This window comes from Juglans microcarpa x Juglans regia, chromosome 1D, assembly GCF_004785595.1.
Source record: "Juglans microcarpa x Juglans regia isolate MS1-56 chromosome 1D, Jm3101_v1.0, whole genome shotgun sequence".
NCBI lineage: Eukaryota > Viridiplantae > Streptophyta > Magnoliopsida > Fagales > Juglandaceae > Juglans > Juglans microcarpa x Juglans regia.
Window position 1 is genome coordinate 39,732,328 of NC_054594.1, and position 22,899 is coordinate 39,755,226.

The following is a 22,899-nucleotide window of genomic DNA, read 5'->3' on the forward strand; positions in this document are numbered from 1 at the left end:
AGTGTAAATTTTTTCTTCTTTTTTTTTTCATGTATTTTTTTAATTATCATAAACATATTTTAAAACAATAAAAATTTATAACATCATTAAAAAATATTATTTTAATCATTCGATAAAAAAAAAAAAAAAAATTCCATTCGGTGAACTTTTTGGGTCTCGAATTTATTGTTGGAAATACGGTAAGGACACATCTGTCTTTTCACTTAAAGAAATTCCCAATTATGACCTTTTAGGGCGCGAAAAGGTCCGTTGTATCAGTGGCGGGAAGAGTACTCCAAGAAACGCCACCTGAATCACCCCGCAGTTGACAACCCAAATCCCCAAAGAAACCGCTAAATCCTTTCCCCGGAATGTCTTTCCTCGAAGAATTTCAAGCCGGTAAGCCTCCCTCCCTTCCCTATCCTCCTCCCTCTCCTATTCATTATTGCATGATCCTACTAAACCCTAATCCCATCTCGTACCTATGGGAAATCTTGATGTTGATCTTTCAGTATATCTTCTCGTCTTTGAGGTTCTTTTACCAATTTACAATTTTAATACAAACACACACACACACACACACACGTTTGTTTGTATATCTACGTTTAATATACCACACCTATGCATAAATACATTTAACGTTTGTTATGTTTTAATGCTAGGAATTCTATTTTATTATACAAAATAGTCGTTTTAGATTCTTGTAAAAATTTGGAGAGAAATAATTGTCTGACAAATTCTGTGGTACTTTGTTACACTTGCGTTCATTCATGAAACGTGCTTTTCTGTTTTGGTATCAAGGCTAATTTGTTCATGGAAAACATAGTTCGTAGCTGATTTCTGTGTGTTACTATATCTTTTGACAATTTCATCATAGATTGATCTAATGAGCCTCTATTTATGGGTGGGTTATTGGAGTTTGTTGTGTCAATTTGTATGTGATAGATCGGAGTATTTGCTGCTTTTCTACGATAGTTTTACTCTTTTTGCGAGTTATTGAAGTATTAGATTATACGAGGTGCTTGATGATTTAGGTACTGTTCTACAAGTAACATTTTTTTTTTTCATTTGCCATTTTACAACAGATTTGGATTCACTGCCCAGCATTTTGCAAAAGAAGTATGCATTATTGCGTGACCTTGATAAAAGTTTACAAGGTTTGACTCTTAACTACAATAGCAACAACATCATTGTCGTTGTTGATATTATTATCTTTATAAACTCTATCATACTTATGTAGCATCTTTTACTATTGGTGTGCTAAAGCTAAAATATGACTTGATTTTCGAAGATTAATGGGCAGAAAATAATAGTCACCATCAATTTGGTGCTATATTTCCTTACTAGATTCAAATGATGTAAGAATCATTAAGCCTACATATCCAGTATGCACAGTGGGTTGAACCTCAGATCATCTTTACGATGATAAAAATAGCACTAGGCTACTGTACCAGTGTTGTGATAACCATGTTTTATTATGTTCTTATTTTTAGAAGTTATAAGAAAGTCATATCAATTCTCTGTTTCAAGAAAACTACTTGTTACTGCTCAAAAAGGGGAGACAGAAATGACTTTATCAGCATGAGTTAGTGCTGGAACTGTAATTTGACCGGTAATGACATTACTATAGGTTTTATGATTATACAATAAGCAAACTCTTTTGCTCTCTTGGTTTCCCCCTTCATGTTACTTTTGGTTTTTGACTTGTGCAAGAACCTGTAGGCTCAAGTCATTATAGATATGAACTAGAATTATATTGACCAAATTAGCTAAATGTTATAATTTTTTTTTTAATTTTCTATATTTAGTACATAAGTGCATTTTCTTGCTTTAAGGAAAATTTGGACTTAATTTTTATGTACACGCTAATTGTTCACTATGCCATGTTCTTATTATGAATTTGAACAGATATTCAGAGACAAAATGAACAGCGTTGTGAACAAGAAATAGAGGAGATTAGGAAAAGAGTCAGGTCTGGAAATATTACTACCACTACTTCACTCATCAGATTCTCAGACGATGCACTTGATGAGCAAAAGCATAGCATCAGGATTGCAGATGAAAAGGTTGCCTTGGCTGTTCAGGCATATGATTTGGTATGCGGAATCTTCATCTTTCTTTCTATTTTGGTTACCGTGAGTGTTGCTTGTTTTTAGTTTTACCTTTATTAGAAAAGGCAATTACCACCAGATTTGCCAATAACAGTTAATAAAGCTAAAACTTTTTTTTTACTTATCAAAAAAAGGTTTACCTTTATTAACTGTTATTGGCATTTCTGGTGGTTATGTCATTCTGGCCTTTTTGTTGTTGAATCTGTTGGTGCCAAATATTCTATTTGTGAATTTGCGATTTCTCTTCTTTAGGACTTGCATCTGATGTTACTTATCAAAAAAAAAAAAGAATTGCATCTGATGCTGACACATCTTCTATTTGTGTACTTATCATATCTCTTTCTTATTAAATATTTTAGTAGGCTGAATCATTAGCATGAAGATGCTCCGAGTTTGTTTTAACCAATACATCCTGCGCCAAAAAATGAAGTTATATTTGGTTTAATGCAGAAATGTGCCGTGCATTCAATGGTATATGGTAAAATGAGATTTATTCTCAGAATTCTCTTTAATCAACGACTTTAATTTTTTGAGCAAAAGAGTATCTGCTTTCTACAGTGTTTAGTTTTAGAATAATGCACTTGAAGCCTCATGGACTTTTCTAATTGATTTATCAGCCGCTTGAACTAGATTCAGGAATTGATACCATCTGACAAAATTATTAGTTTTTCCTTAGTAAATTAGCTATTAGTTACTAATGTGGTAGTGTTAGAAGTTTCTTTTATATTCTGATTTTATGACCTCATTGATGAGGCTAAGATTTGCATGCCTTAATTTAAGGTAATTCCTATTACTGTAGATACTGTGAGGGATATCTTTTTTTAAAATTTGTAAGGAATTAACTTGGTGTTCTTATTGTTTATTTGTTTTGCTAAATGTGGCTATTCATAATAATGTTTCAGGTAGATACACACATACAGCAACTAGATCAATATTTGAAAAAATTTGATGAAGAGCTTCGGCGTGGTACTATACTATTTGATTCATTTTTTCTGATTAGATAATATGTTTACATGTCTTAACACTTTAAAGGTTTAATGTGTGAGAATACTCTTTACCTTTGCTACTTAGGTTTTTCACTTATAAAAAAATAATGATAACAATAATAAAGGAACTGTGGCTACTTAGATTTCTAATTATGTACGAGTGTGTGTGACAGAAAAAGAAAGCGCTACTGCAAGTGGCATCACACCTCCAAGTCTCGATGGTAATGTGAAAGCTGGAAGGGGGAGTGAAAGTGGCAGAGGCGGCCGTAAGAAGTATCTATCTTGCCTATTAATTCATATATGCTTATTTGATAGGTTTATTCTGCCTTTTGCTTTCTTGTAGAAGCTTTTATTGAATGCTTAGTAAGTTATTTCTTATTTAATGGATCCATCATAGATTCTTTACCTCCTAAAGATAAATAGAACATTGGATTTGAAAATGTTCTATATGAAAAAGTATTTTGAAATGGAGGGGATTTCCTTCAGCAATCAAAGGGCAACAAGCAGGGAGAAGAGTGCAAGGACCCTGAAATAAAGCAAGAACAAGAGTTGAGAGAACAGTAGTCTCTATGGTGACCCTTCATTAGACAAGTCCATAATTTATAAACTAGTAGCTTTGTTACATCAAATTTGAGAATGTGAGGTATAGTTCTTTTTTTTAATTGATAAATAATAATTTAATTGATGATAGAAAGTAGGCATAGTCAGAGAATGTGAGTGACTATGATATACCAACCTATTTCTGTCAGAACACGCCAGGCGACAGCAGCAGTGGTGGCAACGACAGAAGCAGCAACTGTTGCAAACTCTTCTGGTATGGATTTAGATCTACCCGTGGATCCAAATGAACCTACATACTGTTTATGTAACCAAGTTAGCTACGGTGAAATGGTTGCTTGTGATAATCCCGATGTATGTAACTCTTCCTACTCTTTATCTTCTTCTTTTTTTTCTTTTAATCTAAATTTGTTTTCTACATTCTCGACCTATAGTTTGATGATGGCCGTTTCCTCTTTCAACAGTGCAAAATAGAGTGGTTCCATTTTGGTTGTGTTGGTCTGAAAGAACAACCGAAAGGAAAATGGTACTGTTCAGATTGTGCGGTGATGAAAAATCGTCGCAAAGTTAGATGATGCTGGAAGGCAGTTATAGGACATAATAGTGTTATGGTTTTTACTGCCGTATCGTGAAATATAATTCTGCCTTTATGTATGCTTAACTTTATGATATAATTCTCACTTTCAGCCTTATATAATGAAATGATTTTTTAAAAGGGAACTCATGCGGGGGGTAGAGGGGCTATTGTTCTTTTTGGTGAACAAGTATTCTATCCAAGGATGTTTCAATGGTTCAACCGCATAGATTATTTTGAGAAATTGTGAAATTTTGATGACTCGAGCACACGTGACGGTGGCTTTTGACAATTGGGGGTTGATATTAGGCTGGAAATGGCTATGAAGCCATTCTATCATAGCCATTTCCAGCCTGTATCCCTTCCCAGACACAGAAATAGATGGGGCCTTCATATGCTACAGGGGTTTCGCCCGAGAGTTGATGAGCATTTGGTAGTGGTAGATCATGGACTTTTAGCTCCAAGGAACAATAATTATTGCTGATTCGTGCAAAACCAGTGCAGTTTTGCCATGCACCTGAAATGGAAGAAACTCGGAATGCTCGGCCTGCAAATTTTATTTATTTATTTATTTTCTCGGCCTGCAAATTACCGCTTCGTGGAGCTCAGGACCCAGCCAGCAGACTTGAGACCTACGCGCTTTCTCATGGAAGAAGAGCTATCCCACCTGCTACTTGGATATGCCTAACTCATCTAAGGTTGGATTGGTGACCCCTAAGCCTCAGCTCATACAACCAACCCTTCCTCAAGCTCCACTACCAGTAAAACACCTAGAGGATCCTCAATATTCCTAAAAACTCAGTGACCCTTGTAGCATCTAGACACACGAAAAATTCTTTTCATCAGTTACTATTTACCATCCCAAATCTCATTCTCTATAAAAAAAAACACCCTTACACTATGAAAAACACTCCAACAACTTATAAAAAAAATAAATTGCACGTGTGGAGTATGTGATGTGAACAGTTGTTAATTTGTAGCAAAACTACTAGAAACACATTTCAACTTGTGCATTAGGATTGGTTATATATAGAGCGACAGAACTTAGAAACAAATACCTAGCCTAACAAAACTAGTGTAGTAGTAACAACCTTTAGATTGCAAAGTAGACGGCAAAAATTCTAGTTCCGGTACATGGTGATTCCTCAGTGCAGCAACAATCACAGGTTTAATCCTAAGTTACCAAAACTACCTGCACGGTTCTCTTGCTATGGTTACATGGATACCTTGTGACCAAACCATTCAAGATTTAAAACGAAAAATCCCTAATGTTTGCATCAGGTATACATCTTGGAGATAAAACATCAAGGCTGTCCGGATGATTGTGCTCCCCAATTACCCATGCTAACAGGATCCTCAATAATCCATGCCGCCCATGCCACCACCTCCCATAGCCGGAACCTCTTTATCCTCTTTGGGTATTTCAGTCACAATGGCTTCGGTGGTTGTCATCAAAGATGACACACTGTTACATCAAAAGGCAACAAACAAGATTTAACACAATGTCGGTAATAACAAAGTATTACTGAAAACACAACAACAGAACGATCTTTCAGCTTACCTTGCAGCATCAACCAGAGCAGTCCTAATTACTTTCACTGGGTCAATTATGCCGGATTTGACCATATCAACATATTCACCTGGTGATGCAATTGAAAAGCAGAACCAAAAAAATCGTCAAAATGAATATACAATTTTGTAGGGGTAAATGAGAACCTGTGGATAAAGAATTGTGAAGATTGACTGACCTTTGGCTGCGTCATATCCTTTATTTGGGTCACTTTCTTCCAACAACTTACCAACAACAACAGCCCCCTCCACTCCAGCATTAGAAGCAATTGTGTACACAGGTGTCTGCATTATTAACAAATGAGAAATACGGTATTAGACACTAATTTTTGTGAGCCATGAAAGGGAAAATAAAAGGCTGAGATCTCATTATACAAAAAAAGAATGTCATCAGTAGGAGATTTTGTTCAAGTTGGTCCAATCCAATTGCCCTAAAATGGGAAAAATTGTAAGAGACAAACCTTGAGTGCATTCTGAATAATCTGAACACCAATCTTCTGATCAAAGTTGGCAGTTTCCAGCTTTTCCAACTCTTTTGATGCGTAAAGAAGAGCGACACCACCACCTGCAAATGGAAAACTCTTGTAAGTTTACCTCTGCCAATTCAAATTTCAACCAGATAGCTCCAACATTATAGAGATGCAATTTACCTGGTACTATACCCTCCTCTACAGCTGCCTTTGTGGCATTTAAGGCATCTGTCACTCTATCCTTCTTCTCACTAACTTCAGCTTCACTAGCTCCTCCAATCTGGGGGAAAAATATCAAGATTTAACCAATGTTTGCCATCATCATTCCCCAAAAATGTGCAAAAATAAAAAATGTAGAAACAGTTGGCCAAACCAGCAAGAATTTTGCATTACTTAGTTGCCAGTAGACAAAATGTTAGGATACATAATAGTAACCATACCTTCAACACAGCAACACCACCAGAAAGCTTGGCCAATCTCTCTTGTAACTTCTCTTTGTCATAATCAGATGTGCTATTTTCAATTGCTGCCCTGATCTGTTATTAAAATTATTGACAACATCAATCAAGTTGGGATCTAAAATATCTAATTGGGTTTTTTTGATGTACCTTGTAAACAAGAGGTTGAAAATTAATCAATTGTCAACAGTTCAAATACCAAGTAATGCCAAAGGGATAGAAGAACACAGTCAAGGAGACAGCAAGACAAACCTGTTCACATCTTTCCTCAATGGCCTTCTTGTCCCCAGCACCGTCAAGAACAACAGTATCATCTTTCGATATTGTGGCCTAAAATAAAAACCAGTAGTCATCTTTTGAAGATCATTACATATGGAATTAGGTGTGAAATCTATATCTCAAGGATAGAAAACCTAATCTTCAAATTTGCCAATCAGAATTTTACACATTAAAAAATTACCCCTAAAGAATCCATAGTCAAACTGCTGGGTAGTGTACCTTTCTTCTATAAGTTAAGCTTAATTGATAATAAAAATGATGTCATCCAGATATACGGGGAGTAAGATTACCTTTTTGCAACTTCCAAGCATATCAAGATCCACTTTTTCAAGATTCAAGCCAAGCTCTTCAGTTATCAGCTAAATATAAAAGCAGCACACATAAACACCATGCAGTATCATAAAATTCAGAAGGTTTAAAAGGATACAGGACAGCAGACTTACTTCTCCTCCAGTAAGAATGGCAAGATCCTGCAGATTGGCTTTCCTATTCTCACCAAAACCAGGGGCTTTGATGGCACAAACCTGTAGCAATCCACAATTGCATCAGATTGGCAAGTAAGGACACCCCTGTATTGAGAGTTAAGAAACAAGAAATACTGCCCCTGCCAACAAAAAATCAAGTCGACCTTGATTCCAGCACGAAGTTTGTTCAGAATAAGAGTTGCCAAGGCCTCACTTTCCACATCTTCGGCAACAATTAGCAAGGGCCTTTGTCTCTGAACCAAAAAAGTGTGAGATGACTATTGATAAAATGTGAAATACACCTATCATTGATCTACCAAAATTTACTCACCTTCAAAGCCAGCTCTAATAATTTGATGACAGCATTTAAACTTGAGATTTTCTTCTCATAAATTAAAATGAGAGGATCTTCCAATTCCTGTCAGAACATAGACATCGAAGTCACTGAAGTGAACCAGAACCAAGTTTTGCTCTTTGTTTTGGTTCTTTATTTAATTAAAAAGGGATTTGGAACACCACTGGTGACTGACATAAGTTGTTTGGACATTCATCCCTCAAGTGAATAGTGAATACCACCAGAACTTTCAAGTTATATAGAGCAGGCAGCTGTGTCACGAGAAAAGGAATAAACTTACACACATCTGGTTTTTCTGGTTAGTAATGAAGTAAGGGGATATGTAACCCCTGTCTAGCTTCATGCCCTCGACAACTTCCAACTCATTATACAATGTTTTCCCATCCTGTAACAGCATAAGATAGTAAGACCTGCTTCTTTGGAAGCTTCAGAATTAGAAGGGAGAGGAAGGAGAGAGAAACCCCCCCCCCCCCCCCCCCCCCCCCCCCCAAACAAAAGGCAGGTGATAGATATAAAACAGCAAGAAAACCCTATGGATAGAAATAAATAACGAGTTATTACTTGTATTGTGATCACTCCCTCTTTGCCAACTCTCTCCATAGCCCTAGCAATCAACTCGCCAATTTCTCTCTCTCCATTTGCAGATATTGTCCCAACCTGTTGTATTTGATTGACATAGAACCTTGGATTTACAACCTTCACAATCATAAAGCCAAGCACTAAGGTACTCGAGTGAGTAACCAGAAAGCATCAAACAGACCTGTGCAATTTCTTCAGATGTGCTGATCATCCGCGCACTGCTTTTCAAATGTGTAACAACAGCATCAACTGCCATGGAAATACCACGTCTTAGGTCCATTGCATTCATCCCAGCCGCAACTGACTTGCACCCTTCGGCAAAAATTGCTCGAGTAAGTACTGTAGCACAGGTGGTCCCTGCACACACATTGAAAAGTCCTCGATGCTCAACTTAACAGTGTGACAGAATTAATTACTCAGCTCACAATGAAAAATTCAAATATTCTACGGTGCATAGTAAAAATGCAAGCCAAGCCATACTCAATAACAACCAAAAACAATACAAATTGCATCACAAAATTATCAATGTAAATTTTTTCAGGTCCATTAAGCCAACAAGTGGAAGAAGACCTCACCGTCCCCTGCTTTATCATTGGTGGCATTTGCAACTTGTTTCACAAGACTGGCTCCAACATTTTTTACTTTGTCCTTGAATTCAATGTTCTTTGCAACAGTTACACCATCTTTTGTCACCTTTGGAGCACCCCAACTTTGTTCAATTACCACATTACGTCCCTTCAACAGCAAAAGACTAATGTCAACAACCGTTAACCATATCAACTGATCCAATATTTGTATGTAGCAATATGCTGTATTCAAAACGCACTTTCAAGAAGGTGGATATAGAGAACGTCAAACAACATGCATCTTTAATTGCTGACTTCCTGGTCAGTAGGAAAAAAAAAAGCAGAAGATTCAAGCGACAAAGTGCAGAAGTGTGTTTCAAGAAATCTCTCCAAAATGCCCCTTCCTTTCAGCAAAGTGAGGTGAAATTTTGCTGCTTCACAACCAATAATTCTTTGAGCAATGTATTTTCATGTTTCTGTTCATTGTAAAAGAATTTATATATTTTCATTGCCAAATCCCCCCCCCCCAAAAAAAAAAAAAAAAACATAATCATTGAAAAAAACCACAATGAGACTATTCCAAACATACAATAAAATCAGACAGACTCCAATGCGAAACACATTCATAATAAACGATTCATTTTTTGGGCCCAAAACAAGCAGAAACACTGAGGTTAGTCGACCTTTTTTATCTATAAATGGTATAAAGATAGTACGAGTTTCACGGCAAAAGCAAGAGATGCGAATTAAGAACTGGTGTGATAGCTAGTTATGAAGTACCTTAGGACCCATGGTGACTTTGACAGCATCGGCCAGGTCTTCGACACCCTTAAGCATAAGAGCCCTGGCCTCCACCCCGAATTTGATGTCTTTGGCCGCATAATTCCTGCTCCAACTCAATCTAGTACCAATCTAAATCAAACGCACACACGACATAGAAAGGCCAACACAATCAATAACACGGATAATCATATAGGGGTTTTACTGTTTTAAGGAAATCCAACAACTAGTGCTCTCACCTGCTGGGTACTTTTCCTAGCGACCCTGCAAAACCCCAAAAAAGAAAAAAAAAAACCAATGAATTCACGTTCTTTTTGTTCCCCTAAAAGCTTCGAAACTTATGTTTCATCGCTGCTTCCAGGAAGCAATATGTTTCATAGGATCTCAACTCTAAACAATGAAAAGAATCTCAGATCCCAGAAACTAGTTTCTCTTTGTCTCTCTCTTCTGCAATCTCTTTTCACACATTTTCTCGGGACCCAAACGGAATAATAGAAAAGGAGAGAAACCCATATGGGAAAATAGAGAGAGGAAACGGAACGTGAGGGGGTGGGGACGTACCGAACTTTGGAGGCGAAGCCGGTGGAGAAGCGGTACATTATGTGTATGTGAATACAGAAACTGAACAGTAGCAACGGCCCCCAGAAAGATAGTTTTGAGAATGGGAGAAATTGGGGTAGAGAACTGGTGATTTTAGAAGGAAACGAAGGGTCTAGAAGCGGCAGCAGCTTCTAGGGTTTAAGGGGTTTTTCTACCTTTTTTTTTTTTTTTTTTTTTTCCTTCGTGTTTGGGGATGAATTTTACAAGGTTTCTCGACGACTTTTTAAACCCTTTATTTCACTGGACCCCCAACAAATAAATAAATAAAAAAAATATAAATACCACACAGCTTTCTGCATGGATCATCATCAACATTATTCAGCAGAGCATCCTCAAAACCCCTGGATTTTTTGTTTTGTTTTTGCCAATAATTAAACAATGCACTAACATGTTGTTCAGTTCAAATTTTCCATGTTGTCAAACACATGCAGAGAGCAATGATCACCAAATGTCCGACTCATAACTTTTCAAATAAGATTTGACATAATGCCATCTCATATATAGCTTTGAATCTAACAGTTGTCTCATCGATGTGTTGATTGTGCTAGCATGTGTGTGCATGGCAATAACGATAATATGGTTGGAGATGCTCTTCAAATTTATCAAAGTAATCATAATTAAATGGCATATAAATATGGAAAAATAAGAGGATTTTTTTTTTTATATATAAATAAAATGAAATTTTATTAAAACTAGTAAGTATGCATGGCCTTAGCGAGAAAATTATATTTTGCATCCTAAGTTATAATATTATTCGTATTACATCTTGAGATTTCATTTGTTTACACGGATTAGATAAAAGTTGAAAATTTAATAAAATATTATTAGAATATAATTTTTTAATATAATTTTTATTTTAAAATTTTTAAAAATTTAAATTTTTTATTATATTTTATGTAGAAGTTTGAAAAAATTGTAATAATTAGATAAAATGAAATGAGATAGTTTGTATTAGTCTTTGAGATGAATTGAAAATGAGTCCTTCTATATGAGCAGTGCTACTCTGCCGCCCAAGTAGCACCGCTCGGTTTGACCGCTAGTTGTAAAACTAGTTTTTTTTTTTTTTTCTATTCACATTTTTTAATGTATTTAAATATTTTAAAAAATAAAAAAAATACATCAATACATTTAAAATTACTTTTTTCATCATTCGGTAAAAAAAAAAAAACTAGTTTTACAACTAGCGGTCAAACCAAGCGGTAACATTTGAACGGCATAGTAGACTTTTCCATTCAATATAGCATCCACTGTAGTGGGTGCACACAGTGGATGCTAACGTGTCTTTAGCATCCAAATTGAATATGTAACGTGTCTTTAACCAAATTGTTATTTTTTTGGTGCACATGTATTACAAAACTAAATAATAATTTATGAATGCAAATTGATAAAGTATATGAACAATCGTCTTTTTATAAAAGGTAAATTTGACATAGATTGTATAAAATATGCTTATAATATCATTTAATCCAATATAAATATCAGTATAAATTTTACTACAAATTTTAACTTTTGTATATGTTTTTTTTAAACAAAAAAAAGTAAAAAAGAAATTAGTTATAGGTTTTGTTATTTTGTTTTGTTTTCATTTTCCTGTTCTTCTTCCTTAACCTCCTCAGCACTTCCGTATTCCTGTTCAACCAAATTCCAACAGAGACAGCGAGAGATAGAGACCAAAGATGACGGAGGCAGCGATAAGGAAGAAGCCTGGGATGGTAAGCGTGAGGGACATGCCGATCCTCCAAGACGGGCCGCCTCCGGGTGGGTTCCCGCCGGTCCGATACGCCCGTCGGATACCCAACAAGGGCCCCAGCGCCGTGGCCATTTTCTTCGCCGCTTTCGGTGCATTCTCCTGGGGCATGTACCAGATCGGCAAGGGAAACAAGATCCGTAGGTCAGCACTTCTCAACAATCATCTCAGCTTCTTCAATGTCAATACGACCAAGTTGATTGCTTTCCCTTTTTAGTATTTATATTTAGTCTGTTTAATGGTTCGGTTAATTGGGTTTTGGCTATTTCGTGAAAAAATTCGACTGGGGATGCGGAGGTGGTAGTTAGTGACGGATAGATAGATCTCTTTTGGTAGATATTTTATTTAGTATTCGTGATTAAGGATTTCTGGTTTTTGGTAGTTCTTTGATACGAGCTCTAGAAATGAGGTGGGTCTGATGGGTTGTTCTGTTTTGGCTTGACATCTTTTGCAATTCTTGGAGAATTATACCTTTATTAATATTATTTTTCAATTGAAGTTAGCTATCTATCTGGTGTGAGCTTTGGTGTGTGGTAGTTTTGGTGAAGCATTAAATGTGACTACAGTGTGGCGTGGAATCACTCAAATGAGGGAGCTGACTATTCCCTTTGTCGAAGTAGCCGGGCTTTGCTTTGGAATATCAATTTAGTAAATGGTTTGCTATTGGCAATGCTTTCTTGTCAGTGAGGTTGAAAATTATAAGTGGTTGTACATATTTTGTATTATAATAGTAATAAATCCTCTGAATCTGAGTGAAGTGGTCTGATCTTTTGTGGATGATGCGAATAGAGAATTAGGCTTTTGAGGGAAAATATATGAATTGTGTATTTGAGTAAATTGTATGTGTTATATTAAGAAAGAAGTTTATAGTTTTCATGTGCGAAAGAAGGTGATTGAGGAATTTATAGTTCAAAAGAAGGGATCAGATATGGTAGTTTTATTATAAGTTTTGTGGCTATAAACTGGATAAAGAATGAGAAAATAAACTGGAATTAAAAAATAAACTCAATTCTCCACCTGGAATTGAGACTATTATATCGTGTAATTTAAGAAGTGGGTGGATAGATTAACATAGAAGAGATAAGTTCTGTATCCGTGCATGTGTCTATGAGAGAGAGAGAGAGAGAGAGAGAGAGAGAGGAGAGAGTAATATGTGTATTCATATGATGGCTCAGGGTATTGGAGAATGCAGCTTCAGTCCAGTTAGTAACTTGAACTCCTCGGATCTGATGAAGCTGCTTTCTCCAATAGCTTCCACTTGGTGATTACTTCTAAAAAAATCTTTTTTTTTTTTTTTTTTTTTTTTTTTTTTTTTTTTTTTTATGACGGGGGACGATAGAGCCCTTAGGACTCACCCATGGAACCTAAATCCCAAGGAGACTAGCATAGCAACCTACCGCCATGGCTTCCCACTTAAATCATAGTTTGATCCTAGGGGGAATCGAACCTGTGGCATGGGGCTCATGCATAAGTTCGCCCTTACCACTTGATCCATCTCTCTAATAGAAGGAAGCATATGAAGCTCTCCATCTCAACAAGGTATAAGCAAATAGCCTGTCATTGTTATATACTTGTATAATGTCCCAATTGTGGGGATTGCGGCTATTGCTAGTTGCAAGAATTAATTGAATTTATAAAGTAGGTGATCATGGTTTCCTGACATTTGGTGCGCTTCTAACTTTTACTGGTAGAGAGGAAGAGGCTGTAACGACCCGATATAGTATTATTAGAGATGAAGTATGGATAATTTTATTGGGCCTAAATTAGGTTTAATGGGCCATATTGGATAAGCCCACAAGCTATCAATTTATTGAGGTTGTCTAGGAATTTTAATTAGGCTCATAGGCCCAAAAGTTTATTTTGGTGGATTACAGAATTTTATTGGGCCAATAATTGAATTTAAAGCCCATTTAATATTTATGGACCAAGTAGATCCTATTTAATTGGAATTAAACCCAAGAATCTATTTATAAGGCCAAAGATATTTATTGGACGAGTTAGACTCATTTTAGAATTTAAGATCGTCGGCCATTAGAGTTTTTCCCATTTTAAAATCATCACTGATTGAGGTTCCCTACACAGTCTCTGTCACTCTCAGCCCTAGGTTAATGAACTGCTAAAGTGTATTTTTAAAATTCAAGAACTCTTAGCCATTGATCACTACCGAGTCCGCCTTGAAATGCACTACCCAATTTCACATGGAACTTCCCCTGTCTCTTAGAATCCCAACCCACTGACCAAGTCAATTTTACATGTTTAATTCATCCCCAGATTCCTTCTCTCAATCCCACAACTACCGTATTATCCATTAGCCAACTGAGCACAAATTCATCAGAGTTCTCGTCGTACACAATTTCATCCATTAGCCAATCAGCTTTTCTTTTGTACAGTTTAAACATGAGAACTCACCATGTCTGTCACCCTTCCTCCCGTCTCGGTGATCATGACCGACTCTTCATCCATCGGAAGTCAATGATTGACTTCAAGTTGAACATGTTGAAGGATTCCCTCCTATCTATATATATCCTCTTCCTCTGCAATTTCAAAACACAACAACCCACTCTCATAGCACCGTAGCATTCCCTTCCTCAAACCGAGATTTCAAAAATGATGTTCTTAACCTTGGGGGAGCGGGGTGTTACACATACACATTCTTATTGGCCTATGCATACAGTCCTGGAGTTCCAACTACTTTTAAGACATAAGAAACAATGATAAATGAATACAATAGATTTGCTTTATTGAACCCTAGGAATGCATATATCTAATGGTATGCCATGTCTGACGACAATTGCGATTGCTGTACTCTGTAAAATCTGTCTTATAATTCATCCACCAGAATTATGTTTCTAAATACAATTCCCATAACAAGAATTTCAGTTTATGGATCTATTTACTTTTAAGTTTTTTGAGTATATAGATACACACGTGCATACATACATGCATGCATGCATACATACATATTGGGACGAGGTTTGGGTTGCAAAAATGAAACTTCTGTTGCTGAGCTTAACGAAATTCTGAGGGGCCAAGATTCTTTTCCATGAAATTTCCTAAAAAATGACCTACTTTATGCGTAGGAAAATAATAAATTTACAACTATTTTATAACTCTATTTGAAAAGTTATGTAAAATTGAAATTATTTTTAATGAAGCGGTACAATTACATTGGTTAATTCCAATATAAGTTGTAAAAGAGTTGGTGTATCATTACTCACGCGTATAATATTTTCATTTTGCAGGGCACTTAAGGAAGAGAAATATGCTGCCCGAAGAGCAATACTTCCTGTTCTTCAAGCTGAAGAAGACGAAAGGTAAACAAGGAACATATTAGACAGTCCTCTTCCATCACCCATAACATATAAATAACCCACTAATTTCAGAATACTAACTCTTCGTTGTCTGCCATCTGTAGATTTGTCAAAGAGTGGAAGAAGTATCTTGAGTACGAGGCGGAAGTAATGAAGGACGTGCCTGGTTGGAAAGTTGGTGAAAATGTATACAACTCTGGAAAATGGGTGCCTCCAGCAACTGGTGAACTCCGACCTGATGTCTGGTGATATACTCTTCTGACTGCAGTTATTTTTGTGCTTGATGTTTAATCGTCAAGAGTTGCTTGTTTTCTATTCAAGAATTTTCTTATGTTGCTCATTGTCGGCTCTGGTGAAATAAAAATGTATTTGGAGCTTTGTTTTACATGCAATCGCATACGACAGTTAATGTTAATTATTATCCCATGTTGCTGTCTACACTCTATTTGTACTTATCTGTCTACACTTTACCTTAAAATCAGGCCTATAAGGAGTAATGGCGAAGTGTAATCTTAATCTGCCATTATTGGGGAAATTAAACTCCGACATGTTTCAGTGCTGCAGCGGTGGCACAATGAATAAAATACTAGCTAAATATAATACTACTTAAGTGGCAAATATGCAGAAATTTAGAACTAGTTTTGTTACAGAGATAATATCACATCACATCATCTTATTATTATATCTTTTTTAAATTATCATACAAAATATAATAAATAATTTAACTTTTTCAAATTTTAAAATAATAATAATATTTATTCAACTCGTCTAAAACTATCTCATCTCATTATCCAAATATATTTATGTCGATTGAATAGTAAGTTAAGATTAAATAAATTAAAAGTTAAAAATTGAATAAAATATTATTAAAATATTATTTTTTAAAATTATTATTATTTTAAAATTTGAAAAAATTAAATTATTTATTATATTTTATTTAAAAATTTAAAAAATTTATAATAATTTGATGAGATGAGAACGGAAATAATGTCAACGTCACGGTGAAGTTGGAGATAGCATGGTGACTGGACAATCTGTTTTAACTTTTGGTGGACGTAAGACGGTCCTAGAGATGATCGATGGAAGTTTGCCTGTGGTTTCGGTTTATTACCAAGTTTTGGAGGTGAGGAAAGTTGGAACAAAGCAGGCCGAAGCACAGAGACTTTGCAAAACATTTTCATAAAAATACAGAAGTATAATTAACGAGGAAAACCAAGCAAGACACATTTACCATGTAATAGGCTAATAGCTTATTCGATCTGTACAAACACACTACATATACTCAATATGTCCATAACTCGGACCATGTAACACAACACTGATATATCTGGAAAACCCTAAAGCTTTATTTACAAGTGTTGAAAAAAATAGAAGAAGAAGTTACATAACTCCATATTGTGGCCCAGTCCCACCTTCCTTGTTAGCATCGGGGATGCTGGAGTAGGAATACAGGTGGTTTGACAATTCCCAGCTCCAGTCATGCTTCCTAGACACGGACATTCGCGGCCATCGGTTTATCCTCACATAGTGCTCCCTGATTTTGCCTTCGCCAACAATGCTAGTGACAGTCAAGTAACAGCATTCATGACCGCCCCATACTTTGTCATCTGGATCTGCACTTTGGCTCCCGTCTGGATGGAAGTAGCGGCGCATGGGTGGGCCTGTACCCTTCCAATAAGGATCAAGATTTCTCCAATATTCTGGAGCCCCCTGACGGACAGAAAATATTAAGTCAGATTAATTGGTCAATTAGTCTAGTCTAAACAGTAGTAATTGGTCTCGTGCAAACTATAAGAGCGCTACTCACAGGTGACAAACATGAGATTTATGAGCTGGCCAAGTCTGGAGAATACCGGAGTTTGAGAATTAGTGGGTAGAATATTATGAAAACAAAACAAAATGAAACCGATGGTAAACCAGAAAATCTGGCACAAAGGATATGATGAGGGGTATGCACGAAAATGCTTACTCTACAGAGTTTTTTCTAACTTCTTTAAGAGTCGACGAAGGTAATGCACGCATAGAAACATGTTCTTTGCTCTTTCAATATCATTTGAGAAATTTGACAATGTTTGAAATTAATGGAATATTCAGCAATATGTGCAAATGTTTGAATACAAAGTTCATGTTTATGCTCCAGGGAAAAAAATAAATAAAAAAATCATTACTATTTACTTCATAGCATACACGTTAACTTCAAAAATAGTAAATTAACCTACAAAAACTATACTTTGATCTTTTCCACATTAGACCTTTAAATTATCTGGCATGCTATAGTGAGACTTTTGGCGTATAGGTCATCACTGCAGCATGCCCTTGATTATAAGGTACTATGTCAATAGCCAGACTAAATACATAATATGACCTAATGCAAATATTACATACCTTATTAAAATGGAACTCCCAAGCATGATCACACAAATCATCCTTCATGATACGGTTCTGACAACAAAGGAACAGGTCAGTCACATGACCCTTAAATATAAGGGACTATAAATGTGCACGGGTGCAGACTGCAAATATGTCATGTCAGTGTGCATGTGAATTTAAATGCATTTGTGTGTGTGTGTGTGTGTGTGTGAGAGAGAGAGAGAGAGAGAGAGAGAGAGAGGGGGGGGGGGGGGGGGAGGGGGGAGGGCAAGAAGATAGTTACACGCTTGCCATCCGTGACAGCTAATGAATAAGCCACCAGTTTGGACAATCCCCGGATTTGCATCAGGCGAGGTATGTGTGCTTTCCCAAGCCACAGTTTCTCCAACTGAAAAGGAAGAGCGTGTGTGATTTAAGTTGATCACTCCTTAAGAGTCTATGACTACAATATGAACTTAAGTTGCTTCATTCAACCAACTTATCATTACAAGTAAATAATATCTTTTAAGAATGTGCTTGCAAGTCTATTAAAAAAAAAAAAGAAGCAAAAAAAAAAAAAAAAACAACAGAAAATTACATTTGGTATTGAAAAGAATAAACAGGGAAAAAAAAAGAAAGACCTACACTGTTTTAGGCCACTACCCCATGAAAGAGAAAGAGAGTATGAAAACTTTCATGATGGATTGAATCGAAAAACTAATGAAACAAATCTTAGGCATTGCCTGATGAACCACAAGGGTGCACTGAATTGCCTTGTAAACTAAGAGATACAGTAAGGAAGGAAAATTGGAGTAGCTAAGTCACAGGTATGAAGTAGCAAGGGCGGCCCTTTCTATCCACCTACCATGAAAAGAAAATTGATGGGTGGAATGGCATGGCATTGTAGGAGGTGATTGGATTCAAACCGACAAAAAGATGTTTGGCAAACTCATACCTTAGCCACTTGGCTATGGTTCCTATCAATTACATACAGTATAAAGTACAACCATTGGAATTACTTGGTATTCCTGTTGATAGTAGCTTTGATAATCTGTGGTCTTCATCTAGTTTATGATATTAAAGTCAGCACTTGGAAATTTAATATGAATGGTAATGGACCAAGCCAGGCAAGCTAGGAAAAGAAGTATGTAGCACCATGCAGTGCTAGCCAACCAAATTAGCCTTGTGCTTTGACAGCAAGTGCCGATTCTTGAATCTTGATGCAGTTTTCTTTTTTCTTTTTAAATTACATACCCAAAAGAGATACATAAGCTTTTATATGAAAGAAACAGAGCATACACCATTCAGCACAATCAGCAAATGAAAGACTAAACCTAAAAAGTGAAAATCATAAAGTACTGACGAAACTTGCATCACCAACAGAAATCCTACCGGTCGTTTATCCTCTAAGTCAACATTTTCAATCAATTGCAGTCGCAACCTTTCCACACACCCCAGAACTAACTCTTTTGGTCTTCCTCTAGTACTTGAACTTCCCTGATTACTCCCTGCCCAGGCCATAAGAGCCTACAACCAGACTGCCCAAAAGTTCAGTTAGGATAAGCAGGCTTGACCTGCCCATGTCCAGCACCATCCCACCAGCTTGCTGTTTGAGATCAACAACGCACTTAAAATAAATACCAGCCATCAAAATAAAAATTAGACGGTAAGTTAAGTTCCAAATTAGTGGATGCTGTCAAAGGCAGTGGCGATGCCATACATAAAAGGTGGTGGAACACCTTAAAATAGGGAGAAACGATGTTCAAACCCATGCCAACCTCCAAATTTCAAATTAATAACATATTTTCAATGTCGTTCTAGGGAAAACAGAAAACACTAAAACATGTATGAGATGAGAACCTCAACTGGAGTTTGAGAAATTGACATTAATACCGAAAAATGAAATCCGTTGTGAAACAGAGCACCACAACTCTTTATGACTTGCAACCCCACCAAATCATGGCCTTTGGGACCAACGCAGTAAACAGCGGCTACATAATGTTAGGAAGGGAAGTGAAGTGCAGAAGGAGATTAGAAGTGATGTGCAAGATCAAAGGAAGTGTTGTCTAGAAGGAGAAGTACAGAATAAAAGTAGACAAAATGGTGCGTTGAAAGATTAGTGAAGTGGTGCGTTTTAAACTAGTGGTACTTGTGAATAAACTTGTAAATGCTTGTATTCTTAGACAAATGGTTCGTTTCATGTATGTTGTTGTATAAAAGCCAGCGAGAAGATAGAAACAGATATGTGGAAGAACTTGCTTGTTGTAGTTTCTGGAGGTGGGATTTTCCCTCCAAGTAAAATCCATTAGTGTGTTTCTTGATTTAGTCCTTCGTTTCTTTCTCTTTTTCTTGTTCTTCTCTTGCAACCCAGAAAATCCATAACACATAACCCCGGCCACCAAGCTCTTTCTCGGAATGCGGAATCGAACCCAATTCGACTTATCCAAGCCGGCCCTTTAACCACCGGTGCACCCTAATGGGCGAAACGGAGAACAACTAACAGCCACCGAAACGCCCATCCAGTATGATTCAAATCATAGAAGGATGGAAACCCAGCTTTCTTCACAACTGAACTAAAAAAGAAACTCCAATCCTGAAATGTGGGTAGGACAGAAATCCATCATGGAAGCAACGTAAGACATGGATGACCAACCTAGAAAAACCACAATTGAGCAAAACCCAACTTCGCACGAACCCATATTTAACAAGATATCAAACCCTATCATCAAAAATTCATTTTCTAGGTAGGGTACTCAATTGGGCAGAAAAAAATAACCCGATCAGAAACAAATCAAGCCCACAAAAGGAATACAACCCAATTCTCAAATTCAAACAAACCAAAATGAACCCAAAAAAAAAAAAAAAAAAATCGAAGGCCAATCATCAAAACCTCGTTTTCTACTTCAAATAGCCAATTAGGTACACACAGAACCGAACCAATTAACAACAAACCAAACAAAGAAAAGAAACTCAACCCAATTCCCAAATTTGTAACAACAAAACCTGAAAAAATGCACCAAAATCCAAAAAAGGGCACGGACCTTGGGGCCCAGATGCGATCACTGGAGGCGACCCCGTGCCAGCCACGGGAGACGACGAGAGACAGTGCCACGCTGCGTGCGTCGAGGTTACTCAGTATCATCAACATTATGTCCGTACCGAAAACCTCCAATGGGTCCCTTCGCAGAACCCCTTCTTCTTCTTTCTTCTTTTTTTCAACAAATTCGACGGTTACACAATCTCGCTTCCTCCTCTTCCTCCTCTTCCTATGCCTCTCCATTTCCTCCCCCACGAAGTCATACTTCTGACCGGATTCCGGTGCATTCGTCTGCTTGTCCTGCAATTCGGACTGTGCCATCGAAGAGAATGAGAGGGAGAGAGAGGAAGTGGGATATAAAAGAGAGGAGAGTTCAGTGTGTTGAGTCGGTGTCGGGCGAAAGAAGACAACAAGAGGTGTGGTCAGATATATTGTACCGTGAATCTTTCTCAGGAGCGTGGGAATTCGGGACCTTTTGGATTATTTGCACCGACAACGCACGCAATTGAGGCTTCAAGGTTGGGCCAACGTGGTTTCTTTACAACGACATGCGGACGGGACGGGTTTTGGAGAAACGCTCGACGTGGCTCCGGCCCTTAATTTTCATCATCACCAACGTAATCAATCAGGTTCCTTGATCATGCCTTTTTTTTTTTTTTAATTTTATTTATTTATTTACTTTATCAAACGGGACTTATAATATATTAAAGGACATTTCCCACCACCAGTTGGCACGGTGTGCCTATGATCTCTTTGATGTTTAAGTCAATAATGAGAAATAATAATTCGAGAATGCATAAATTAGAGAAGACGAAGGTTACCTGTTGCTTATATATATAGGCATGAAAAATATAGGATGAGTACCATAAATTGATTAACTTTGTACTATGCTTAGTCATTATGAGAATTATCCCTAATGTATCGGAACCATCTTAATCATAGGTGGTCTATATCCATAACGTGAGATTTATCCCTTCCTAATAGGTCGGCAGCTAGGTGTTTGTCTAGTCACACGACTCCCTTCAGCTCTTTATGGGTGATGGGCCTTGGGCCCTCAGTTTGGGCCAGACCAATATTAACTCTAGTTACCCTGATAATTCCTCTCACATGTAAGCGTGGAGAATTCCTAATAAAGGTAAACTACCTCGCTAGTGATTTGGGGGCAACCTATGGGCTACCTTACTGGTCCATTAATCATTTTACTCTTCGTTTTCACTTATCGAGAAGCGAATCTTAAACTTAGGGGAACATGCGTATGTTACCCAGTAACTGTCGCCACGTTCCTCAATCACTTCGCTTAGTCAGGTAATGATGATTTATATTTATTACCTTCATTTCGCTACTCTTTCTTATTTTTCGTCTTCTTCTTGATTTCTTCCTTTCTCTTTTACGTATTTGAAACCCCATTGTCTCGACTTCTTTCCCTGCGACCCTAATCTTTCGCATTTTCCTTTCTCTCTGCTTCTTTGTTACCCACATGGCCCAGCGAATTACATCTTGAACCCCTGCTATCCTGGAATCTTCTTCCGCCAAAGACGTCCATATTTTGAAGGTTTCGAGTGGCACTCTACCCTCATTGTCAGAGACTTGTCGAATCTTCGCAACACCTATGGGGTCCTAAACTCCATACTCTTGGAACTCGCTCGTTGCGGATGCGTCGACGAAGAAGGGTTGTCGATAAGCTTGCCCTTCCCGTTTGTGCCTTAACCCACGGTTTGCGATTTGCTTTCTGTCACCCAATACGTGGCATTCTTAATCTTTTTAGGCTAGCCCTTGCATGGCTTCATTCTCATGCGTGGCGGTCCTTCTTTATTTTTGTATTGTGTTTCACTTGGTTTTGGAACCTACTAAGGAAGAATACCCTGATTTAACTACCCGAGAGTTCTTGGCATTTTATTATTTGAGAAGCTCTCGGGGTAACATTTGCAGCTTTCGGATTAGGAAACAACGGTTGGCCCTTTTTGAAAGTCATCACTCCAACACCAAACAATGGACGAGAAAATTTTTCTTGGTCTCGGATGCCGGTTGGGAATTTCCCAACTCATAAGCTATGCGTCGAGAATTTCCAATTAGGGCTACCTGGTGTAAAATTCTTGACGATAAAGGCCTAATGGCATCTTTGGAACC

General features: G+C 37.2%; 4 protein-coding genes across 8 annotated transcripts; 2 read left to right on the plus strand and 2 right to left on the minus strand.

The window, feature by feature from the left end:
• The first annotated feature begins 222 nt into the window (after positions 1–222).
• LOC121257265 (PHD finger protein ING1) lies at positions 223–4,349 on the plus strand. Its single transcript, XM_041158214.1, has 7 exons — positions 223–378; positions 1,065–1,136; positions 1,888–2,075; positions 2,993–3,056; positions 3,250–3,349; positions 3,826–3,988; positions 4,099–4,349. The coding sequence occupies exons 1-7, from the start codon at positions 351–353 to the stop codon at positions 4,207–4,209; spliced, it is 726 nt and encodes a 241-aa protein (XP_041014148.1). The 5' UTR covers positions 223–350; the 3' UTR covers positions 4,210–4,349.
• Positions 4,350–5,286: 937 nt separating this feature from the next.
• Positions 5,287–10,539, minus strand: LOC121257256 (chaperonin CPN60-2, mitochondrial-like). Its single transcript, XM_041158203.1, has 18 exons — positions 10,290–10,539; positions 9,968–9,992; positions 9,729–9,860; positions 8,958–9,117; positions 8,564–8,739; positions 8,365–8,460; positions 8,084–8,188; positions 7,780–7,866; positions 7,613–7,702; positions 7,428–7,508; positions 7,275–7,343; positions 6,958–7,035; positions 6,688–6,783; positions 6,428–6,527; positions 6,239–6,342; positions 5,957–6,062; positions 5,770–5,848; positions 5,287–5,673 (listed from the first exon to the last, which is right to left on the minus strand). Exons 1-18 carry the CDS (start codon positions 10,325–10,327, stop codon positions 5,565–5,567), a joined length of 1,731 nt encoding a protein of 576 aa, XP_041014137.1. The 5' UTR covers positions 10,328–10,539; the 3' UTR covers positions 5,287–5,564.
• Positions 10,540–11,904: 1,365 nt separating this feature from the next.
• On the plus strand, positions 11,905–15,809 carry LOC121257274 (NADH dehydrogenase [ubiquinone] 1 alpha subcomplex subunit 13-B-like). Its single transcript, XM_041158225.1, has 3 exons — positions 11,905–12,219; positions 15,318–15,389; positions 15,491–15,809. Exons 1-3 carry the CDS (start codon positions 12,005–12,007, stop codon positions 15,633–15,635), a joined length of 432 nt encoding a protein of 143 aa, XP_041014159.1. The 5' UTR covers positions 11,905–12,004; the 3' UTR covers positions 15,636–15,809.
• A 783-nt stretch (positions 15,810–16,592) lies between these two features.
• On the minus strand, positions 16,593–21,342 carry LOC121257280. 5 transcript variants are annotated; one of them, XM_041158269.1, is made up of 6 exons: positions 20,777–21,342; positions 19,128–19,273; positions 18,040–18,144; positions 17,772–17,828; positions 17,194–17,228; positions 16,593–17,096 (listed from the first exon to the last, which is right to left on the minus strand). In XM_041158269.1, exons 2-6 carry the CDS (start codon positions 19,254–19,256, stop codon positions 16,955–16,957), a joined length of 468 nt encoding a protein of 155 aa, XP_041014203.1. In that variant the 5' UTR covers positions 19,257–19,273; positions 20,777–21,342; the 3' UTR covers positions 16,593–16,954. The 5 variants fall into 5 exon arrangements, with proteins under 5 accessions (XP_041014203.1, XP_041014173.1, XP_041014188.1 ...); XM_041158239.1 differs by lacking the exon at positions 17,194–17,228 and having other exon boundaries at positions 20,777–21,302; XM_041158254.1 differs by lacking the exon at positions 17,194–17,228 and having other exon boundaries at positions 19,128–19,341; positions 20,777–21,302.
• Positions 21,343–22,899: the final 1,557 nt, after the last annotated feature.